We start from the raw sequence: 21,819 nt of genomic DNA on the forward strand, positions 1-21,819 counted from the left end.
TGGAAGGGCTGATATTATCTTGACAGATGGATTCCCTTTAGATAATTACTGGATCACAAGTTAGTTCTATTTTTTTAAAGAGATTGATTTATTTCTATTTTATGTGTGTTGGTGTTTTGCCTACATGCATATCTGTGCCCCATATTTGTGTAGTGCCTACGGAGAGCATTAGGAGATACCATATCCTCTGAACTGGAATTACAAATGTTTCCTAGCCACCATACTGTTTTCAATAATAACTGTAACAGTTTGCACTCTCATCAATATTGTACAAAATTTCTCTTTTTCTCCATATTGTTAACTATGCTTTATATGAGTTAGTCTTACTGGAGTGTTCTACATTTCTCTGAAAATTAATGATTTTGAACAGTTTTAACCCCAGTTAGTCATGTTTCTGTTTGTTTTTGAGATCTCTTTCTTTTTTCCCTATGAGTATTTAGGACTGAGTGTATACCCTTACACATATTTGGCAAGCACTTTCCCACTTAGCTGTATTACCTATATTTTCCCCACTTTTAATTTTGTTTATTTATAGTTATTAAACTATGAGTTGCTTATGTATTCAGAATATTATTATTCATTAACTTTTCTCTATAGTTTGAAGGACCTCTCATTCCTATGTTTTCTCTTTTCCTTGACTGTTATTTATATTGTTGTTCAGAAAAAGGTTTGATATAATTTCATTTCTCTAAATTTTCTTTTTCTTCCTGTGCTTTCAGGGTTTTGTTCTAAAGATATAAAAGGTCTTTGTCTTTTCTGATATTCTGAAACAGTTTTTTTTGGTACCTAGTTTTTTTTTTTTTAATGTCTTGTAATTAACTATTCATTTGAGTTTTATAACTAGAGATAGGTTTCTACCTCCAGTCTTCTGCATGTGCACATCCAAGTTCTCAAAACTTTTTATTAAAATGTTTTCTTTTTTATGGGGTCAGCGGGCAAGTTGGGGTTTCTCTGTGTAACAACTCTGGCTGCCTGGAACTCACTTTGCAGACCAGGCTGGCCTCAAACTCACAGAGATCCATCTGCCTTTGCCTCCCAAGTCTGGAATTAAAGGTGTGTGTCACCACTACACAGCTTAAGGTTTCCTTTTTCAGATGAAGTTCACACCTTATTGAAAGGCAGCTGAATGTGGACCCGTGGATTGTCTGTAGTGGCTTAGCTTGTTCTTTTCCATTGGTCCATTTGTCTGTTTCTACGACAGTGCAATGGTGTTTTGATGACTCTAACTTGACCGTAAATTTTGAACTTAGATAGTGTAATGTCTCTAGCTTTCTCTTTTTTAAGAAAAGAATATTTATTGATAAGATTTTAATTTCACCTAACGTGTTGAGACTTCCAGTAGTCTATTATCACACTTGAGTGTTCGCTGTGCTTATGAGAACACATAAGCATGAATGCTGAATCAAATGTTCTATGGATGTTTGTCTGGCTGAGAATTCACCATAACTCTTAAATTTCTGTTCATTTTCTGTCTGAATGATTTGTGAATTGCCAAAACGGGGCATTAAGGTCTCCCACAATCATTGATTGGGAGTCTATCTCCTTCTTTGGTCTATTGATATTTGCTTTATATATTTGGATACTGTGATGTTAAATGCATGCATAGTTAGAATTCCATTTCTTCTTGTTGAGTGGAACTCATTGTTATCATGTAATGACCTTTCTTGTCTCATTTATTACTTTTCTTTTAAAGTCAGTTTTATCTGATGTAAGTATAGCCACCTCCATTTCCTCTTGAACTTTATTTGCATAGAATTAGATTTTCTAGTTTCAATCTATTTTAATCCACATATTTCTTTGAGGTAATTTGAATTTCTTTTAAGCAACATATAGTTGAGCCTGTCCTACATTTAATCCAGCACTATATATCTTTTAAGTATAGAATTTATTCCCTTTGAATTTAAAGTAATTGCTAATAGGTAAGATCTTAGTAGGGCCATTTTATAACTTTTCAATGTGAGAGTTCACTAATCCTAGCTAATATTTTTTGAGCATTTGTTGGGTCATAGCTTCATTAAACGTCTTAAAATTTGTTAAGTATTGACATTTGTCAGAAGAAAGATACTTGTTAGTCTTCAGAATTTGTCTTTCTTTGCTTAGGCTTGTCTGTAAAGATACGTTTCTATTTTTCAAGCTTGTAGTCACTTCTGCTAATTTAGCACTAGATGGTGTTTAAGTTCATGTTTGGAGTGTCTGCTGTGTGTGTATTGTCACTCTTTTAGCACAAAGGACAATCCCCTCCCAAGTGCACCTGGGCTTTGGGTATTGTTTTGTTCACTAGCAGCCAGAGTGCCCTCAAAAGAATGGTAGTCCATTTCCGCATGCTTCTCCTGGGGTTTGGAGTGGCTCAGATATACCTTGTCCACTGTCACCTGCTTGTGGTTTGACATTGTGGGATTATGCCCAATTTGCTGAGAAACATCACTGTGTTAAAACCTCCAGGAACTATGCTTTGTGTGTGGCCACAGGACTCCATCACATCCAGAGCCCATGGTGTGGAGACAGGACCCAAAGCCCACATGCCTACTGAAGTGATGCTGGACAGAATAAAACTCCACTAGATTAGGGCTTCATGCCTGCTCTTCATACTAGCACTTTTTCAAAAGTCTGTTGACACTGGGCTGGGGTTAAGTGTTATTAAGACCTGCACAGCCTAGCACTGAGTTCCAATGCAAAGCCATGTGTTAATTATCTTAATTTACCTCTGTGAATGGAGTCTTTCTCTGTGTTGTAAAAGTTGGGGTTGTGTGGGGGAAGGCAGTCCTTTGGCCACTAAAACTGATATTAAGCTGACCAATGCCCAAATCTCATAGTCAGAAGAACGTGTACTTTTTTAAGAGTATACTAAGATCCACATTATAACTAGTACAGAGCAAAACACAAGTCCATTTCAATGGCACATTGCTTTCTGTCTGATATAGGATACTTCTGGAGGTATTGTCTTGGAGACCTTGCTTAGGGATAGTTAGTTGATCTTTCCCAACTTGGGGTAGGGTAGTGGTTCTCAACCTGTCGACTGTGAACACTTTGGGTTTGCATATCAGATATCTTGCATATCAGATATTTACATTAGGATAGAAACAGTAGCTAAATTACAGGTATAAAGTAGCAACAAATGATTTTATGGTTGGGGCTCAGCAAAACATGAGGAATTGTATTAAAGGGTCGCAGCTTTAGAATGGTTGAGAACCACTTGGTTAAGGTAATACAGACAATTGTCAGCTTTGTTTTGTTCTGTTCTGTTTTTTCGAGCCAGAGTTTCTCTGTGTAATGGCTATCCTGGAACTCACTCTGTAAACCAGGCTGGCCTTGAACTCATAGAGATAAACCTGCTTCTGCCTCTGTGAGTGCTGGGATTAAAGGTGTGCACCACCACCAACAAGCCACTTCTCATCTTTTAATGTTCATATTGAGCTAGGTCATACTTGAGTCTGATAGTTTCAGACCTGTGTTGTCAAAAATTGGGGAGTGGGTAGATACTTGAAATCAATTAAAAGATTGGCGTTGATGCAGACCCCAAATAGATTCTATCCCTTGGCATATATTTCACAAAAGGATATTGGGGGCAGGCCTAGAGTGCCTGTCTTTGAGCTTTGGCCTCATTCTGTGGTCTTTATAATTTGCCCAGTCTGGTTCTCATTTAAATGGGCCCAGAAATGAGCCAAAGAAACAACCTTCTACGAGCTTTAATGCCCCTACTGCAGGATAGGTCACCATCAATGCTCCACCATCTGTGGATTGGCAATAGATGACAGAGAAAGCTTCTGAGTTGACACAGTTCCATATTTTGTACAATTGGTTTAGGCAAGAGATAGTTTCGAAAGTTCTGCCCATCTCTGAATTTCACTAGTTCTAATCAAAGCTGTAGCCTGGACTTAGTTTTCTTTCCCTGACTCAAGTGGGAGGCACCTCTCCCACATGGTTAGCTGATTGGGCAGGTAATACAAGCAAGTATTTCCTTCTTAAGCCTTCTTCAATATGTATTTTCTTTTTATCATATTAAAACCAGGCTTCATGGTTACTTGTTGGGAGTCTTTAGTTCTTACAAAAATTTCTGGTTATATGAACTGCTCAGAGTGGTGTCTGTGGGGTTATGGTTGCTGGGGACTTTTACACAGACATCACCTTTCTCTTTCTCTGTATTTACTTTAAATGATAAGACTTCTTAATCAGCTCATAGTTGGAGCATTATGAGTCATTAGCTCAGAAGCATTAGTTCTTGGTAGAAATTTATTCAGATGTGAAATAAAAGTGTGGAGAAACAATGTTAAGATGCCACCACAGCTTTGGAGCAAAGGAGTACTTAGTAATTAAAAATTACTAAAATTTTAATTTTATTGTTGCATGTTCAGGTAAGAATATGTGTTTACTCTTGATTAATTCACTTGCCATATCTTCATTACAGATGCTTGTTTTTCTAATACATAAGTAGATAATTACAAATTTTTGCTGCCTTTATTCATGTTTTCAATGGCTTTAATATTATACTCATTGACCCAAAATATGCATATATACTGAAATCCATAAAAGCATGAAATGTTTGTCAGAGGCAATATGTTTTTAAATGTCTTCTATTGTTTTGACACATGTAAGACCTCCTGGGTGACACTGTGTCACTAATACAAAGTAGGCATAAGGCACAGAAGAAAGTCAGTGACTCCACCAATAATGTATATAAATAAACTGACCTTCTTAAAGTTCTTGTTTAAGTCCACCAGACTGAGCAGGAAGACATGGTCCTTGGCTCCTAGGAGCAGCCTGCCCCTCTCCTCATCTAAAAGAAGAGTCCGGAAATCCAGTCCTTCAGATGAACCCAAAAAGGGAATGCAGCTGTTTGAAAGCAGCAGGTCTACAGAAAAGTCAAAATAGGGAAAGGAAGGGAAAATTCTTAGTATGAAATCTATTTACCTGCCCAAATACACATATTGATCCACTTTGTGAACGTACTTATGCAGCGTGGAAGCTCCAGTGTTGACACATTGGAGTGACTCTAATATACACTCCTTCAGAAATAGATACTTTGTCTTAAATATTTGACTGGTTCTATTCTGTGTTTGAAATACATTTTAAAATTAATATAACATTTTGAACTATAAAATACAAAATATTGCAAAAGCAGTTCATAAAATATAATTTAAAGCATTTCCCTTTAGTAATATTTGAAAAAATGATAAACTCAGTTGCATCAACAATGTATAAAGCTGTGTCATAAATATCATGGCATTTCTTCCCCTTGCACTTTTTAAAAATTTTATTTAGCATGAAAAATAATAGGGTTATTATTACATTTTCATTCATATTTCACATTTTACATTGCTTACATTCACCTATTTCATGCTGTGGCTCTCTTACCATCCTTTGGTCTTTTCCCTCTCCCTACATAGTCCTCCATCATTCATGTTAAAAGCATGTGATATTTGTTTTTGTGAATACTGTTTCATTGTCTACTTATATTGTAATTCATCCCTTTACCCACAGGAAGGGCTAATTTGTTGCTTCCAAGTTCTGGCTGCTACAAATAAAATACATGCATACAAGGTGTTTGTGCACATAAATTCTTGATTTCTTTGGAGTAAAGCACAAGAAACAATTGTCTGGTTACATATTTAGTTTTGTTAGAAATTGTCCAACTTTCTTTCCAGGATGTCTGAATCAATTTGTTTTGCTAGTGATAGATGCATGTTCCTGTTGTTCTTGTTAGCATTGATGCTGTTAGCATTGTAGATGTGGCCCTCTTAAGAGGCACACATTGTTATGTTGTCTTACTTTGAATTTCTCTGATGAGACTGGTATGGTGTATGAGTTCATATGCCTATTTGCTATTTTAATGTCCTTATTGGATATTAATGCGTTTGATTCTATTTTTTTAAAAATTACGTTGTTTCTTACTATTGAATTTTGGTAGGTCTTTTTACAGTTTGGATATCTGACCCTTATGAGACAGGTGTTTTAAAATGTTCACTTTCTGCCAAGCAGTGGTGGCGCATACCTTTAATCCCAGCACTTGGGAGGCAGAGCCAGGTGGATCTCTGTGAGTTCCAGGCCAGCCTGGTCTACAGAGCAAGATTTAAGACAAGCACCAAAACCACACAGAGAAACTCTGTCTCGAAACAAAACAAAACAAAAAACAAAGGAAGTTCACCATCTTGTCTATAACTTCTCTCTCTCTCTCTCTCTCTCTCTCTCTCTCTCTCTCTCTCTCTCTATATATATATATATATATATATATATATATATATATATTTTATTTTCAAGATCTGAAAGAAAAATCTTTTGTAAGTAAAGTTTTATTTGGAGAGCTGGAAAAATGACCTTGTGTTAAGTGCACCTGTTATTTTTGCAGAAGAATGTGGATTGGGTTCCTAGCACCCATGTGGTAGCCCACAAGCTCCTGTAACTACAAGTCCCAAGAGATCAGGTTCTCCTTTCTAGCCTCTGCAGGCACCAGGCACACCATGGTGCCCAAATACACATGCAGGCAATATACTCACGAACATAAAACACCTTTTTAAAAATGTAGCAAGTTAAAGACTAATCTTTAATTTTTAAGTGTGTGGGGCCGGGTGTGTGCATGTGTGTGCAGTTCCTTCAGAGGCCAGCAGTGACAGATATTCCTGGGATTAGAATTACAGGCAGTTCTGAGCCGCGGAGGCTGGGAAGGAAGTCTCAAGCTCTGAAAGGACCGCTGAGCCAGCTCCCCCTCACCTCTTCCTCCCACTTGGGATGGGCTTCAGGTTGGCACACTGTTTGCATGCTTGTACTCTCACTATAGTTTTAATTTCTTTTTTTTGAGATTATAGTATAATTGTATCTTTTCTTCCTTCCCTTTCTCTCCTCTAAACCCTCCTATATACCCCTCCCTTCTCTTTTTCAAGTTTATGGCCTTTTTTTTCATTTACTGTTACATGCATGTATGTAACTTATTAACGTATATACATTTCTAAATACATAAATACTACCTGCTCAGTCTATGTCTGGATAATGTTACTTGTATGTATGTTTTCATAGCTGATCATTTAGTATTGGATGACAAATTGGTTTGCTCTTCCCTGGGAAAGACTATTATTCTGCTCTCAGCATTGGTTAGTTGTCTGTAGTTCTTCGTGTAAGTTGAGGCCTCCTGGGCGTTCCCCACCCACTCTAGCATGTCTGCTGTTTTCCTTCTTCTGTTCATGTTTAGGCAGTCATGTTGGTGAGCCTGGGTATTCTTTGCAACAGAAAGTCATGGTAGAAAACATAATGAATCAAAAGGAAGAGTTGTGAAGCACAGTCTCAGTGGAAACATCTGCAAAACAGCTCCCACACTTATTGCTCAGGGACCATTATGGAGACTGGAAGAGTCAAAGATCAGGGAGTTTGACGTGAGATCGTTTCTCCTAGCAATGCACACTTTCTTACTATTTCAGATGTATATTTCATGTTCAGATGTATATTTCAGATAAAGTTGTAAACAGCCTGAAACTAGAAATAGAATCAAAAATGGAAAGCTGGATGCGACCTTTGAATGACTTAGTACAACTCTAACTTCACAAATGAAAGCATTTCATCTTGATAAAGTGAAAATGCATATCCTGCAGTTATGTTCTATCATGTCAAACAAGATAATTATACTGTACTTCCTAGTTTCATTCTCTTTGTGACCTGTCTATAGGTTCAGTTCTTTTGGTTTGCAACAATCGTTGCAGACATTTCTAAGTATACTAGATCTTTGTGATACATTTCTTTTAACCAAAGTACCTACAATAGTAGCTTATGTTTCTATAATCCTAGAATACTGATCACTAATAAGGTAGCGATAACAAATTAATCACTTTATTGAGGTTAATTATATGAAAATTTTTAAAAAGCTGATAATTTTGAAGTAATTAACTATTAATTCTCTTCTCTACTTTCCATTGAATAATTGTTATTTTGCTCAATTTCTAAAATAGATTGAAAATTTTAATTTCGAATATGAAAAAGTTATAAGGTGTAGCACAATCAGAAATATTAAGTGCCTGTAGTTATCAAACAAGACTATTTCATTAATATTTATATTGAACATTTTGTGCACACTAGATGGACATTGAAATCTATGCTCATTTTTATTGAGGTAAATATCATTTTCATATGAGAGGTACAATATTGCAATATAATTTTACAACTCCAAATGCCAAGGTCCTATGTTTTTGGCTCATTTCCAATGAACATTCCATACTGGTTGTAAGAACTGAGAAGAATACAGTGGAATCAAGGGAATGTCTAGGACAGACATGATTAAAGCCTCTTAAAAGAACACACAAACTTTCAATCAATCAGGCAAATCTGTTTCTTCCTTGGGATTTCCCTTAGTAAAAGTAGAAATGTAAAAAATCAAAAGTATTTGAAGAGATTCCCAGGAATATATTCTCACTTAACTAGTATTTTGTGTGATATAAACCCTCATGACCTCAATTTTCCAAAACTAATGGTTATTCTGAAACATGGATTGCAATGAAAATTACAAAATGCAACATGACCTAGCATAAAAAGTAATAGCACAATAGTACAAGAGTTGGATCAAAGCACCAGGGTCCTATCTGTGGCTGACAAATCATTGGCAGTGTGATTTAGTGACCTAGGACAAGTCCCTTGACTTCTGTGTGTCAGCTTCCTAATACACAAAGTGAAGATAATAGAAAGTATATAGCACATCCTGTCTGCTTGTAGAACAAAGGAATTAGTGTGAAATTGACATTAGAATAATAGTTGGCACACACTACATGCTATGTGTTGATCAACTACTACAGGGATGATGATGTCAGGCAAGGGAGTTGGGCTTTTTAATAGTTATGTAAAATCTATGCAAAGAAATCATAACACTTCCAAATTTATATAATTTTCTCAACAAGTAGAAGAGGTAATTTATAGCATTTCTTATAGTTATGACTCATAAATGAGAAAATGTTAGTAAATATTGTTGTTCCAAATATTAACATTAACATCTACTTTGGGCCAAACAAGTTTTTATTAAAGAAACACATTATCATATCTTCTAATAAACTAGAAAAATTAAGGTTAAAATATAGCTGTCAATTTATGATATTCAGATAACATTAAAAGAATATTTATTACACAAAAGTTATATAACCTATGTGATCACTGAGCCAGGTGTTCACATTATGGTATTAGAGAATCCTGACAGCAAAGACTCTTGGATCACTGCATATACATACATTCATACACACACACACACACACACACACACACACACACACACACACACACACACATATATGGGGGTGTTTGTTTTAAAAATGTATTTATATGAAAATAAAACACAACACATATCAAATACATTCTAGGAGAGGTGCAAATGTTCCTTCTGAGCCATCCCTTGTCCAGCATCCCCCTGCTACGTCCTTTACTTAACCAACATCATATGGCTTCAAGGTCACTTAAAGTAATGAGCTCCTGATGAATCATCAGGTCAGAATAGATTAGAGCTGCATAGTACCCCAATACCTGTGCCACTCACATGTCTTCATCATATCAGGCCAACACTGTACTTGTTACGTCACCACAAGATAGGTAAGTACCATTCAATAAGATAGTCTGGTAGAGACTACACATATGCAACTTTTATTGAAGTTTATTGTTATAATTCTATTTATTGTTATTGATTATTATGACCTATACTCTTCCTCCTTTATAAATTTTTGGGCATATATGCCTAGAAAGAAAAAAATGTATGTATATTTCACTATCCTTGCCAATTTCATGATTCTGGTTGCCTTGGAAATTATTTCCTATGGGGTGGGGATGGGTAGAACAACTCTGTGTTGTTGCTATTTCTTGTGATGTATTCAACTCATGAAAAGATCAGTCTTACTTGTATTTAAGTTTCCAGTAGCTATCTTAGAGCCTGAGAAAATTAAGTGCTTAGTGATCATCTGCAGCATGGAATTCAGTCTATTAAACATGGAAAATATGTGGGACCACAAGAAGTGAAGCTAGACACACAGACAGTGTCGAGATAGCCCAGAGCAGTGATGTCAGGCAAGGGAGTTGGGCTATTATGGAGGTGACTGGAAGCCATGCACATTTTATTTTTCAAGGAAGTGGCAAGGACTCAAAGTGAGTGTCAGAGAGATAAGTGTGCCTGCAGAGCTCAGGATGGATGATGGTGGGAACTGGTGGCGTCAGGAAGACTATCCAGAAATTTCTAAAACAAGGAGAGTCCATGAAGTGCACTCATGCCAGTGGAAGGAGGTAGACATTCAAGAACAGTGTATTTCAAAGGTTGTTGTGCCTCTACTTATACAAGGAGAAAAATAAAGTTGATATATTCATTTGCTGTATTCTGTTTCACCATAACAAATTCTATTTGGTTTGGTTTCAAACAAACAGCAAGAAAACAGCTGCAAAAATATTGACTAACCTGAAGTATCATGGTTTCCAAATGATTTAATGTTGCTCTGTGACAGTGCTAGCATCAATGTGATTAAAGCATGCCTCACCAATCTCTGCAGCCAAATAAAATAATTAGACTAAGGCATGACATAGGAACATTTCTCACACTGACAGACACTAGGAAAGGGCCTTGGGACAGAGATTGGGACAGGTTCCTCTTACTAAGCTTATCTTTTTTTCATTTTTGCCAAACCTAGCAAAGTTATTTCTTGTTTCCATGGGATCATCAGCTAAAATCTAGAAAATAACAACTCTAAAGAATATATCTTTACACCTAGAGTTGACCCACACCGTGAACTTCAGGAATCAGAAATGGAGACTTGGCTCTTCTCAGTGCAAACTTCTGAGTTTTATTTTTTCACCTAAATTGGAAATTCTCAGGGTTGTAACTGTCAAGCATTGTTCTCATCTGTAAGCCCTGTAATTCTGTCAGGATTTCTTCCCTTTCTGCATTTAGTGAAAAGACAAGTGTGTCCCTTCACAGGCCCCGTGCTGAGGTCTCTTGTGAGCTTAGTACTCAGGGTCACCCTGCTTGGGATGCCAGCAGCATTTACACTGGGGCCTTAAGTGGCTTCTTTGATCCATGTAAACTCTGAGCTGATCCAGCGAAGCTTCTAATCATTCCTTCTGTCAGTGCAGTCTTATTCTCCCGTCACCCTCTTCCAGGTTTGGAATTTCACCCAGATACCCAAATGCTCACATTCGTGCTAGAAATGTAGTCTTGTAAAGCCTATAATCTAATTACCTCCAAAATAAATGGGTTAAATATATCAGTATTTGTCTATTTTTTTTTGTAAAGGATAGACCTTATCTTCTGCAGTGGATTTGATAGAAAGACTCCAGAGGTATTCAAGGTCTATAACCCATTATAGAGAATCAGGAAGGGGTTGTGAGGATCAGAAGCACTGAAAAGGAGTTGCAATTCCCCGTCTGTGGGTATATACGTATTTTCCTTTCCTTCCTTCTCCCTCTCTTTCCACCTTATTTTCTTTTAAAATCCAACCCCTCTCTCTGCGTGTGTGTGTGTGTGTGTGTGTGTGTGTGTGTGTGTGTGTGTGTGTGTGGTCATAGGGCAACCTTAGTTGTTGGTTCTTGACTTCTGCCTTCTCTGGATTTCTTGTTTGTTGCTGTATGCTTCAGGCTAGCTAGTCCATAAGCTTCCCGGGCCCATCTGTGCCTTCCGTCTAACCGTAGAAGCACTGGAATTAGAAATTCATGCTACCACATCCGGCTTTAAGTGTGCTCTGGGTATCTGAACTCATGTCCTCGTACTTGAGCAGAGTTAATTCCCTACCTAGCTCCTTTATGAGACAGGTCTCACGAAGCCCAGGGTGGCTGGTGCCACCACGTTTTCAAAGATGACCATAAAATTTTTAACTCTTCTGTCTTTACCTGCCTGTCCTTACTGAGGTTGTTTACATGCGTCATGTGACATTATGTGTATTTTTCAAAAGAGAGTTTTGTTGACTTTATCAACACTTTTTATATCGGAACAAATGTGATAAGAAAAAATTGTCAGAATAAGAAAGTTAGTATTCTTATCAAATTTGATTTCGAAAGCTCTGATTTCGAACTTCCCTGAGCATCATTCTTCTGCTGGAAAGAGCATGGTCAAGACACCTCTGTGTAACAACAATGCCATGTGGAAGGCACAGCCTGGTAGAGAAGGAAAGCTAGACCATAGCTGAAAGGAAAATTCACTGTGACAAGTGTACTTAAATTAGTCAAACATGAAGTATCATTAGCAGTGAAATGGGAAGGACTTGTTTTCTATAATTAACCTAATATAACTAAACCTAATAATGCTACTTCACCTTTCTCCTTGTCTCTGGGTGTGACTGAGTACCATGGAACCAGAACTTTTTAAAATTTTGTTAAGATACATGACTTGTCAAATAATACATGAACTCACTTCTGAATGCCACTCTTGATCCTAAAATAGGTACATCTTGCTCTTTGGGGAAAACACAAATAAGGTATTAAATAATCATAAATATGGGAGATCTTGTTAGTAATCCTGTATGACTATCAGGGTGTCAATCTACTTAAGATGGATGTGATCAGTGGGCTCCATAGTATGGATTTTCCCTTAGTGTTGGAGTCCTGCAACAAGGACTCTTCTCGGGCGAAATGGTCAGGTGCTCCTCCATGTGAAGGGCAGGTGAAGGACTGGGTAATTCCTGTTTTTGACTGAAATAAATGCTTGTTTTGCAAAGAATTCTCTGTATTTCCTTTTTAGTGTCCTTTAATACAATTGTTCATTCAGCCTAAAAGTTCATATGACCTGATGGTCTCCATTCTTCCTCTTTACCCCCTCAAAGGAAGGGAGTGGTGAGTAATACTGAAGCTAATAAATTCAGGATTAAGCAACACAGACTTCCTCAGTTTTCGAGTGCTAAATGAACATGACCTTAAACCCTTGAAAAATTAAATTTACTGCCAGAGATCCTGAACTGGGTGGAGTTGGCAGTTTCTCTCATAAGTCTGCATGGCTGGAAAATGGCTTTGCACACCCTTTAAAGAGAGCCCTTCACTTGGTTTCACACACACACACACACACACACACACACACACACACACACACACACCAAGGTTTTGAAAGGTAGAGATTCATCACTTAAAAAGAAAATCAGCTTTGAAGAAAGTCATATTTCACCCCAGCCAATCTAAGGACCACACTTTTGCAGGAGGAAATCTTGCATCTAAAAATAGATACAGATGAACGCCCAGTCACCGCTCTTTGCCAACCCAAGAGGCTCGCTATAAATCCTTGCCCTACCCTCTCCTCTTTATCTTCAAGGAGAAGACTGTCAAATCACTAGGACTGAGGACTTTTAAGCATGGGAGCATGTATAGTGTCTTCTATGAAATGTATTTACATCATTTGTATATACTTTTTTTAGCTTGCTTCCTACTTCTGCATTGATACTACATTTAACTATTTTCCTAATTCTGAATTGCTTGGGCTCTACATATTGACTTAGTGGCTGTCCTAAAATTTCTTCTATGAGGTTACTTCAAAGATTTTTCCCATTTTTCATCCAGAAAGGTTTTGGCTATCAATCCACCCCCAAGCAAAGTTTGGGTAAGAAATTGAGCAGAGTCAGCAAAATATTACTTAAAAATATTCATTAGCCTCCAGTGCTATGGTTTATTTAGTTCCTTCAGCATCCACAGGTGCTTGTTTATTTCTCCAGTTTTTATTCCTAGAGAAAGCATTCCCTTTGACTCAGCACAGAAATTAATTGATAGTGGTTCTATTTGACTTTCATCAAGTTTCAAGAGTCTTGAGAGCAAATGCAAAGCTTTTTGGCTACCAAGTAACTAATTACTATCTACATAAAAATGCCAATTACAATCAACATGTCTGTATTTAGTTATATACAGCCAACTGTTCAAACAATACAAAAGAAAGAATGTTAGTCAAACCTAAAATCCCACAAAGAACTACTTCAAAATTCTGGATGTACAGGATATTGACATTTTGCTAGGCAACATAGATACCATAAATATTTCTGGTAAATGCAAGCCCAACAAGAAAGACTGACAGAACTGAATTCTCACTTTTTTTCTGCAGTGGAATGCTGAGCAGAATTCTGTTCTTTAGCTTTAGAATATTAAATATGGCAAACATGAAGGAGATGATTTTGCTTAGGGAAACATTTATTAGAATTATTATATCATCTGATCTATGTTCCTATCAGGACAGCATGTGGGGTAGGAGTATATCAAATTTACTTTGTCACATTATCCATGTCCTTACTTTTAATTCACAGGTTTAATAACTAGGGAAGCTAGATTTTAATTGTGGATACTTCATATAAACTATAGCACATGAGAGTCATGATTTATGAATGTTTAAATATATAGTTTCAAAAATGAGTCTTTTTTTTTAATTCCTCAAATCTTGCTGTGAAGGATAATGCCCCATTGTACTGTGAAAAAGTAGTACTTCCCTGGGAAGCAATGTTACTATGGTGTGGACTCCCTCATAGGTAGCTGAGAGGATAACTCCTGAGGAAAACTGATCCTACCAAGATAATTCTTTACCTGGCTCCTTCAAGGCTTTTAGAATTTTTCAATTTTCAAGGAGTGCTTAAAATCAAAATTCCACTTCATTAGTGAATGTGGATGTGCTCCAGCCACGTACATGAAATAATCAAAGGAAAACTCTAAAATCTACATTGTAATACGTTTGGCTCAGAGTTGTAAGGCAAATATAACAAAATAAGAAGATTCCTCACAGTAGCATAACTTCAAAATAGAGAGCACAGGGCTATATTTGTTATTTAAGAGATCATATTTTATAAATCTTATTATTTTAAACATCAATTTCTCTTAAAAGTAGGTGAATGCGCATCAAAAACAATGATCAAGTCATATGTGAGCCTTTGGTCACAGCTGAGACATTTCAAGCCATCTGTATCCCAAGCCTTTGAACATGCCTTCTGTTTTTCCTGGAAGTTTTTCAAACCATGTCCTCACTCTTGCTATTATGAAAGTTAAAATAATTTGCCACATATATGTCCGGTTTTCATTTATCATGCTGGTCACTTGTAACATTTGCTCTTACATTTCCACTGATTTGGGGAAAATTTCACACTGGCTTTTCATTTAGAACAGATTTCAATCATCCATGAGAGTTTTCCCCAGGTTGTCCCCAGATGATGGCCTCTGATCTTGGTAGAGAGGTAGTCAGGAGACTGACGTCATTCTTCTCACGCATGCCTACCAGAGGGCATTGCTCCAATAGGCAGTATTTACATAGTATAAGCAGTAAAACAGTATTTCCCACTTATACTTTTCTATTTCTCACAAGTTGTTTATGCCCCATAAACTTTGTGCTATCGGTCAATGACTTCAAGCACACCCAAAGCCCCACAACCTCTTGTAAGTCTTAGTTTGTTTCTTAGACAGTTTTACCTCTAAACATGTCATCCTTCTGACCTTAATAACTCCAGGGATACAACCATGTCTCCACACCCAACTGTCTACTCAGATTTAGTTTCTCTTTCTTATTTCTTTACTCTTCATATATTCTGGTTAATATATAGATATTTCTTCTACATCCTTTTCACATCCTGGACACCAATATCCAGGGAAAATTGAAAGTCCAAAGAGCAAATTTCTCTCCTCTTCAAATATTTATTCTTCATATGGTCAGGCTAAGATTCACATTGTTTTTCTAAATTCTTAAATATACTCAAAAAATATTTTGTTCTGCCCCATGTCATATCAATCCTTATCATATGATGCTGCCTTTTTGAATTTTCCAAAAAATTACAAATTAGATAAATTTTGTGGTAAAAATTCTCTAACACTATGGGTATTTAACCCAAAATATCTTAAAATTTCTTCAAATATTCAAAGATCCATTGCATACTGTATTTGAAATTCTTTAGAACATCTCATTTTTCCATAGTTATTCCATGAATTCCTTCCACCCATCTGAAGAGATGGCTCAGCAGGGAAAGGTACTCGGCATCCAGCTTGATCACCAGAATTGGATCCCTGGGACTCACATGGTGGAAAGACAGAATGACTCCCGTAAATTTTCTCTTGACCTCCATATACATACATACTTTGGCAAGCACACTCTGGTGTATGCACACGTGAGTGTATACACACACACACACACACACACACACACACACACACACACACACACACACAAATATAAAAGACCCTAGCATCTCATGTTGGCAAGAGTAATGTCTAAATTGGTGCTGTATTTCAGCACATGAAAAAGTATAATAAGGTTATAACTAATGATTTTTCAGACTGATGCATGCTTAGCTTGTAGATCTCTCCTCATCCAGGCAGACTTTGTTACAGACTGTTAATGATGTAGAGATGGTACCGTGCCATCTGGAATCCAAACTGTAGATGCCTGTGGTGACATCCACATGCTCATGGCCCACATGCTCATGTTGAAAGGGAAGAAGAACACGGGAAACAAAGCCATCTAGAGGACTGTATTTCTGGATTTACCTTTTATTTAAGTCAGCTGTGATTCTGGTTAATACACAGACTGTCATTCAAAAGGAGGGGCAGGCCAGATGTGCCCAGATGATGCAGATCTATTGATGTCTGAACCCCACTTACAACAGAAATGCAGGAAAACACTGAGGCCCCTTTGTACTCAGCTTGCTCGATTTAAAGGGCTGGATTCTTTCCTTTTTACACAGAGACTCAAACTCTTAATCCTAAGGTGTTAATTTATGCATTTTTACAATACTGTATTGTTGAGATTTGTACATCACTAAGCTATTCTTACAGCTAATTGTTACAGCAGTAAACAACCGATTTCATTTAAACTAAAGATGTAAAACCTGCCACTAACTCAGGTCATCTAATGCTTCAGGGAACTAAATTCCTTTTGTATGGATAAACTATCCAAGAGAGTTTGCAGACTGGGAATTAACTGCATGCTTTTATTAAAAAAAAGATTTTTATGCTGTCTATGGCAACATTCTGCCCAAAATGCTGAAATACCATTATGTATTTAAGACCATAAGTGTGCCATATATATGTCTTCAAAGACACATTATATTCAGTTTTGTGGCAACTTCCATCCCATGGTAACATCTGAGTTGTTTACACAACTGTTATTTAAATTGGTCCTCAAGGAGAACCTACTGTCCAAGAGACCCAGCAATCATGGGGGGGTGGATATCTGGACCAGGAATAGCAAGCAACCGTTCTGACAGTGCTCAGAGAGTACATGTCAGAGAAAGGACTGAAGCCTCACTGTGTCTTCCATTCTTTCACCTCTTGTGTTTCTTACTTTAACATTTAAAATGAATGTTCTTTTCTACAAATAAACTGTACATACATTTACACTGACTATATTAACATAAGTTCATTACTGCTGCATCTTCCACTTCATACTGAAAGATGTGATGTGTAATATGGCTTTAGTCAAACACACCTGTTAAGTGCCAACTTTCTTTGTCGTGAATAAATACATTTATCCTAGTTTATGCATCTATCGAATTAATGGTATTCAAAAAGCATGTTTAAAGATTTTCTATTCTCCTTTTCTCTTCTCTTCTTCACTTTCTTTTTTTTTTTTTTTTTTTTCATTTGTGAGTCAGGAACTCATGTAGAACAGACTGGCCCTGAATTCCTGATATTCCTGTCTCTCCAAGTATTTCACATCTAATAAGAGCAGTCAAGATCTAGGTCCTGTGGTTTCAGAATCTGATCCATTTACTGCTTTTTTCACAGTGAATTGAGAAAAACAGACATGTTATTGGATGAGTCAAACTGAACAGGTTCTGTGTGCCAGATTGGAAGGAAATTTCTACTTGAGACACATGATGCACTTTATAGCTAAATGAATTAGTTTATAAAAATGGAAAAACTGAATGTATGTGTTTATGCATTTCAAATTTCTTATAAAACGAAGTGCCATTCCATCAAATATGTCAAAGACACTATTATAAAATGGCAGGTGAAAAAGCAACAGAGGATTGCACGTTTTGCTTGTTAATGAAAACTCGTAGAAGTTTTGGGTTCTAGTATTTGGGGTTAGTGAAAAGGATATATTTACCAAAGAAGCAGTGGTAACATCTGGTAGTATTTTTTTAAATGTCTTGATATTTGTGCTCCTGGATATGTTGTCTTTCCCTCCAGGTGGCAGTTGGGATGGCATCATGGGCCCTAGACTCAACAAACACAACCATTCAGCTGGGTTCTTCTCTTCAGAGCTTCTTTCTCTGGGACAAGGCATTTAGGCTCAGGCACCTCATATATGTTATCAGTTAAATGTTCCTGGAAGCAATGGTTTCCCCAGACTTGGAAACTTTCGTGGGCATGAGGAATCTGAGTATTGGGCCTTTTCATTCTCTGCATAGTCTTCCTGTAACTTACAATTATTTGGAATGATGTTTTTTAGTATTTTCCCCTGTTCTTTGTGCATTGAGAAAATAAGTTTGAAGTGGACAGTGACTTTTCTCTGACCTAGAACAATACCTGACACATATATGACATATATGATATATGTCACATACCTAGGCTTCTATATACTGCACAGCTGAGGAGGCATGACTTATGGATTGATATTGTACTCTTAAAACTAGTTTTAAAACCCAGGTTAAAATGGTGGCGCACGCCTTTAATCCCAGCACTCGGGAGGCAGAGCCAGGCGGATCTCTGTGAGTTCGAGGCCAGCCTGGGCTACCAAGTGAGTTCCAGGAGAGGCGAAAAGCTACACAGAGAAACCCTGTCTCGAAAAACCAAAAAAAAAAAAAAAAAAAAAAAATTTCATTTTGCTGATTTTGGTCTCTCTACTTTTTCCTTGTGATTAAGGCAGAGGAATGAAATTTTAGTCTGTCTATAGTATTTCTGCATAGTAAAGGGTCAGCTGATTTCAATAAATTATCAGACTTCTTAGAGAAATAAAAGGACAACAAAATATAAGATCAATGCCAACTGATGCTGGAGATTGAGAAACGAGAGTGTGGTGTACAAGCAATATCCCTCAAAATGATACCAAGGTACAGTAAATTTGTGTCCTATACTTTCCTTTAATGCAGGAAGAGGCCACTTTTAAGAAATGTTATTGAGGAAATTGAACTGCCTTCTTTCTACACACCTGTATTTAATGTAAAAAAGGCAAACAGGGGTGCGAGTAGAGTCCCCTGAAGATACTCAGAAATTCAGTCTTTATGGTGCTGAATAATTGGCAACTTCCAAAAGCAAGTACCACATTATTTAAAGTGACCTGAGTATTGACCTTTGATATATAGAATTTGGTTTTAATTTTACTGATTCTTAGTTTAAAATGCTTATAGTTATTAGTTTTAGTGTCTTGCCTAAGAAATCATTGCTTATTTTAAGATGCAAAGATGTCATTCTATGATACAGTTTCAACACTTCTTTGCTTATGTTTATAAACCAATTTGTATTATATATTTTGTATATACTGTAGTATAAAGGTAGAAACTAGTTTTTTTTTTATTTAGTTTTTTGGCTTTTCAAGATAGGGTTTCTCTGTGTCCTAGAACTTAGACCTTGCTCTGTAGATAGATAGGCTTTGAATTCAGAGATCCACCTGTCTCTGCCTCCCGGATGCTGGGATTAAAGGTGTGCACCACCACCTCCCTGGGAAATCATTTTTGATACATGCATATTAAGCTATTCTAGTATTGTTTCATTTCATTTCATTTCCTTACTGAATTGTATAAGTGTCTTTCATAAAAACAAAGTATTTATAACAGCTAACTGTAGCACACTATATTTCACAAAGATAGTCATAATAATATTGCTATATTACTATGTATAATTGAATTTGACCTTACTATTGTTGGGAAGTCCAGGTTATGTAATCCCCTCTTGAAAACAAATCTAATTTTCACATCTCAAATAAAACTATCCTGGAAGAAACATGTGTTTTCTGCTTCTATAATGTGTGTTGAAATGCACATGCTTGAGCTCTGAGCTGGTTTTGCGGAAGTCCAATCTACACGGGTGGAGGAGCTTCCTCAGGACAACCCAGATTGTACATGAAGAAAGAGACACCAGCAGCCAATCCTCAAGACATTTGATGTTTCCACTCCAGTCAACATTTGACGGTGTAAGCTAGAGTCATAACTACACAGCCTACCTTCACCAAACTCTTGACCCATGGAACTAGGATTCATTTGCTCATAGTACTGAGTTTCATGGTGGCATGCTGTTATGTATCGGTAGTCATCCAAATGATATTGATTGACAAAATGGGTGCTGTCAGAATAAAAACATTAAAATGTGTTTTAAGCACATCCAAGAGTCTTTTGTATTCATTTATATGTGAGTAGGCATTGTGTACTTAGAGACCAGAAGAGGGTGTGGGATGTCATATTTTGCCACTCTCCCTATTTCTTTGAGGCAAGGTCTCTGGCTGAAGCTGTGGCTTCACTGCAGCTGGTCCAGAAAACAGTAAGCCTCAGCAATCCTCCCGCCTCAGAGCTGTGATTACAGATAATTTCAAGGTGGCCAGATTTGTTACTGTGCGTGCTGGGACCCAAAACCTAGTCCTCATAATTGCAGATATCTTAACTGCTGAGCCATCTTTTCTAGCCCAACGTTTTAAAGATGCTGTCACAACATAGTTATGAAGAGAACCCAAGGAATGGAGGGGGTATCACAAAGAGCATGCCCATCTTGGTCCAATCTCAGCACTTAGCAAGGAAGGTCATGAATACGAGGTTAGCCTAAGTTACATAGAGACACAGTGTCTCCAAAACCGGGGTGGGAGGTTTTCCCTACCACCGCAAGAACTTTTTTTGCTGTGGCTTTATTTTGATAGACTGTCTTATGATACAGCAGATGTCTTGTGGTCCTTATCTGTTAAAGTAAGTGACCATATCATCTCAAGTTCCGCTTTCAACTAAGTTTGCTTTGCTAGCCACCATTACCCAACCCCCAGGGTCTTCGCATGCATAGTAACTGTTCAGTGTAGGGAGACTCTAGTTGTCAAATTGAGGGTCTGGTTGCTGAGGTGTCATACTTGAGAAATTGTTTATTTTATTTACTTGTAGATCATCATTATGAGAAGAGTTTGACATTTGAGGCAGGTTTAGTATATCTTTTCTTTATAGATATAATAGTCCAACGATCTATCTAACTATTATCTATCTATCTATCTATCTATCTATCTATCTATCTATCTATCTATCTATCATCTTCCTATTATTTAGCTATCTAGTTTGTTTTGTTCTTAAGGCAGATTTTTGCTACAATAGCACGAGATGTGCTTAAATTTACCATCATTCAGACTGGGATTGCAGGCATAAGTAACCCAGCTGTCAAAATATTCCTTTTGTAAAATGTCACCTGAGTGCTCAAAATGCTTAGTAAAGTCTTTCTATTCTGGCTGATCAAAGCTCCTATAAACCTCAGCATCTTTGACCTTTACTATACTAGGTCACCCCTAAAATGTTTGTCTGTCCCACGCCTTCCAAAGGATAATGTTCATATTGATCCTGTCTCTCATTTCTGCTGCCTGTTGTTCAACATAGTTATGAAGAGAACCCAAATCATAAAAGGGGTCTCACAAAGAGTATAGCAGTCTTGGTGATACATGCCTATAATCTCAGCACTCAGCAAGGAAGATCATAAGTATGAGGTTACCATGGTTAAAATCCTTGGCTCTGTTTTTTATTTTCAGACAGCACTTTACTTAAAGCCAACAGGCTTTGGAGGAAAGATACAAAAAAAAATCATCTGTAATTAATTATTGATATAATTCTCAAATGTAGCTTTTGATTATTAGTTAATCAAAATTCTAATAAATTATACCTCACAATGAGATTTATTATTTATACAGAAAGACTTATCCTTTGTTTTTAATACTTTAATTAAATGGCTTTATGCATGTAAGTATATGAAAATAAAAAAGTT

The 21,819-nt window shown here is 36.9% G+C and overlaps 1 protein-coding gene across 1 annotated transcript in view; it reads right to left on the reverse strand.

Annotated features, from left to right (window-relative positions):
- The window catches only part of Sema3d (semaphorin 3D), a 195,264-nt gene that overhangs the window by 101,750 nt on the left and 71,695 nt on the right, over positions 1 to 21,819 (reverse strand). The window contains exon 3 of the mRNA XM_052720847.1: positions 4,689 to 4,849. Coding sequence (XP_052576807.1) covers positions 4,689 to 4,849 — 161 coding nt within the window. The remainder of the gene's footprint in view (positions 1 to 4,688; positions 4,850 to 21,819) is intronic.

Source organism: Peromyscus californicus, unplaced genomic scaffold (genome assembly GCF_007827085.1).
Source record: "Peromyscus californicus insignis strain IS unplaced genomic scaffold, ASM782708v3 Scaffold_6__1_contigs__length_162567912, whole genome shotgun sequence".
In the NCBI taxonomy this organism is placed as follows: domain Eukaryota; kingdom Metazoa; phylum Chordata; class Mammalia; order Rodentia; family Cricetidae; genus Peromyscus; species Peromyscus californicus.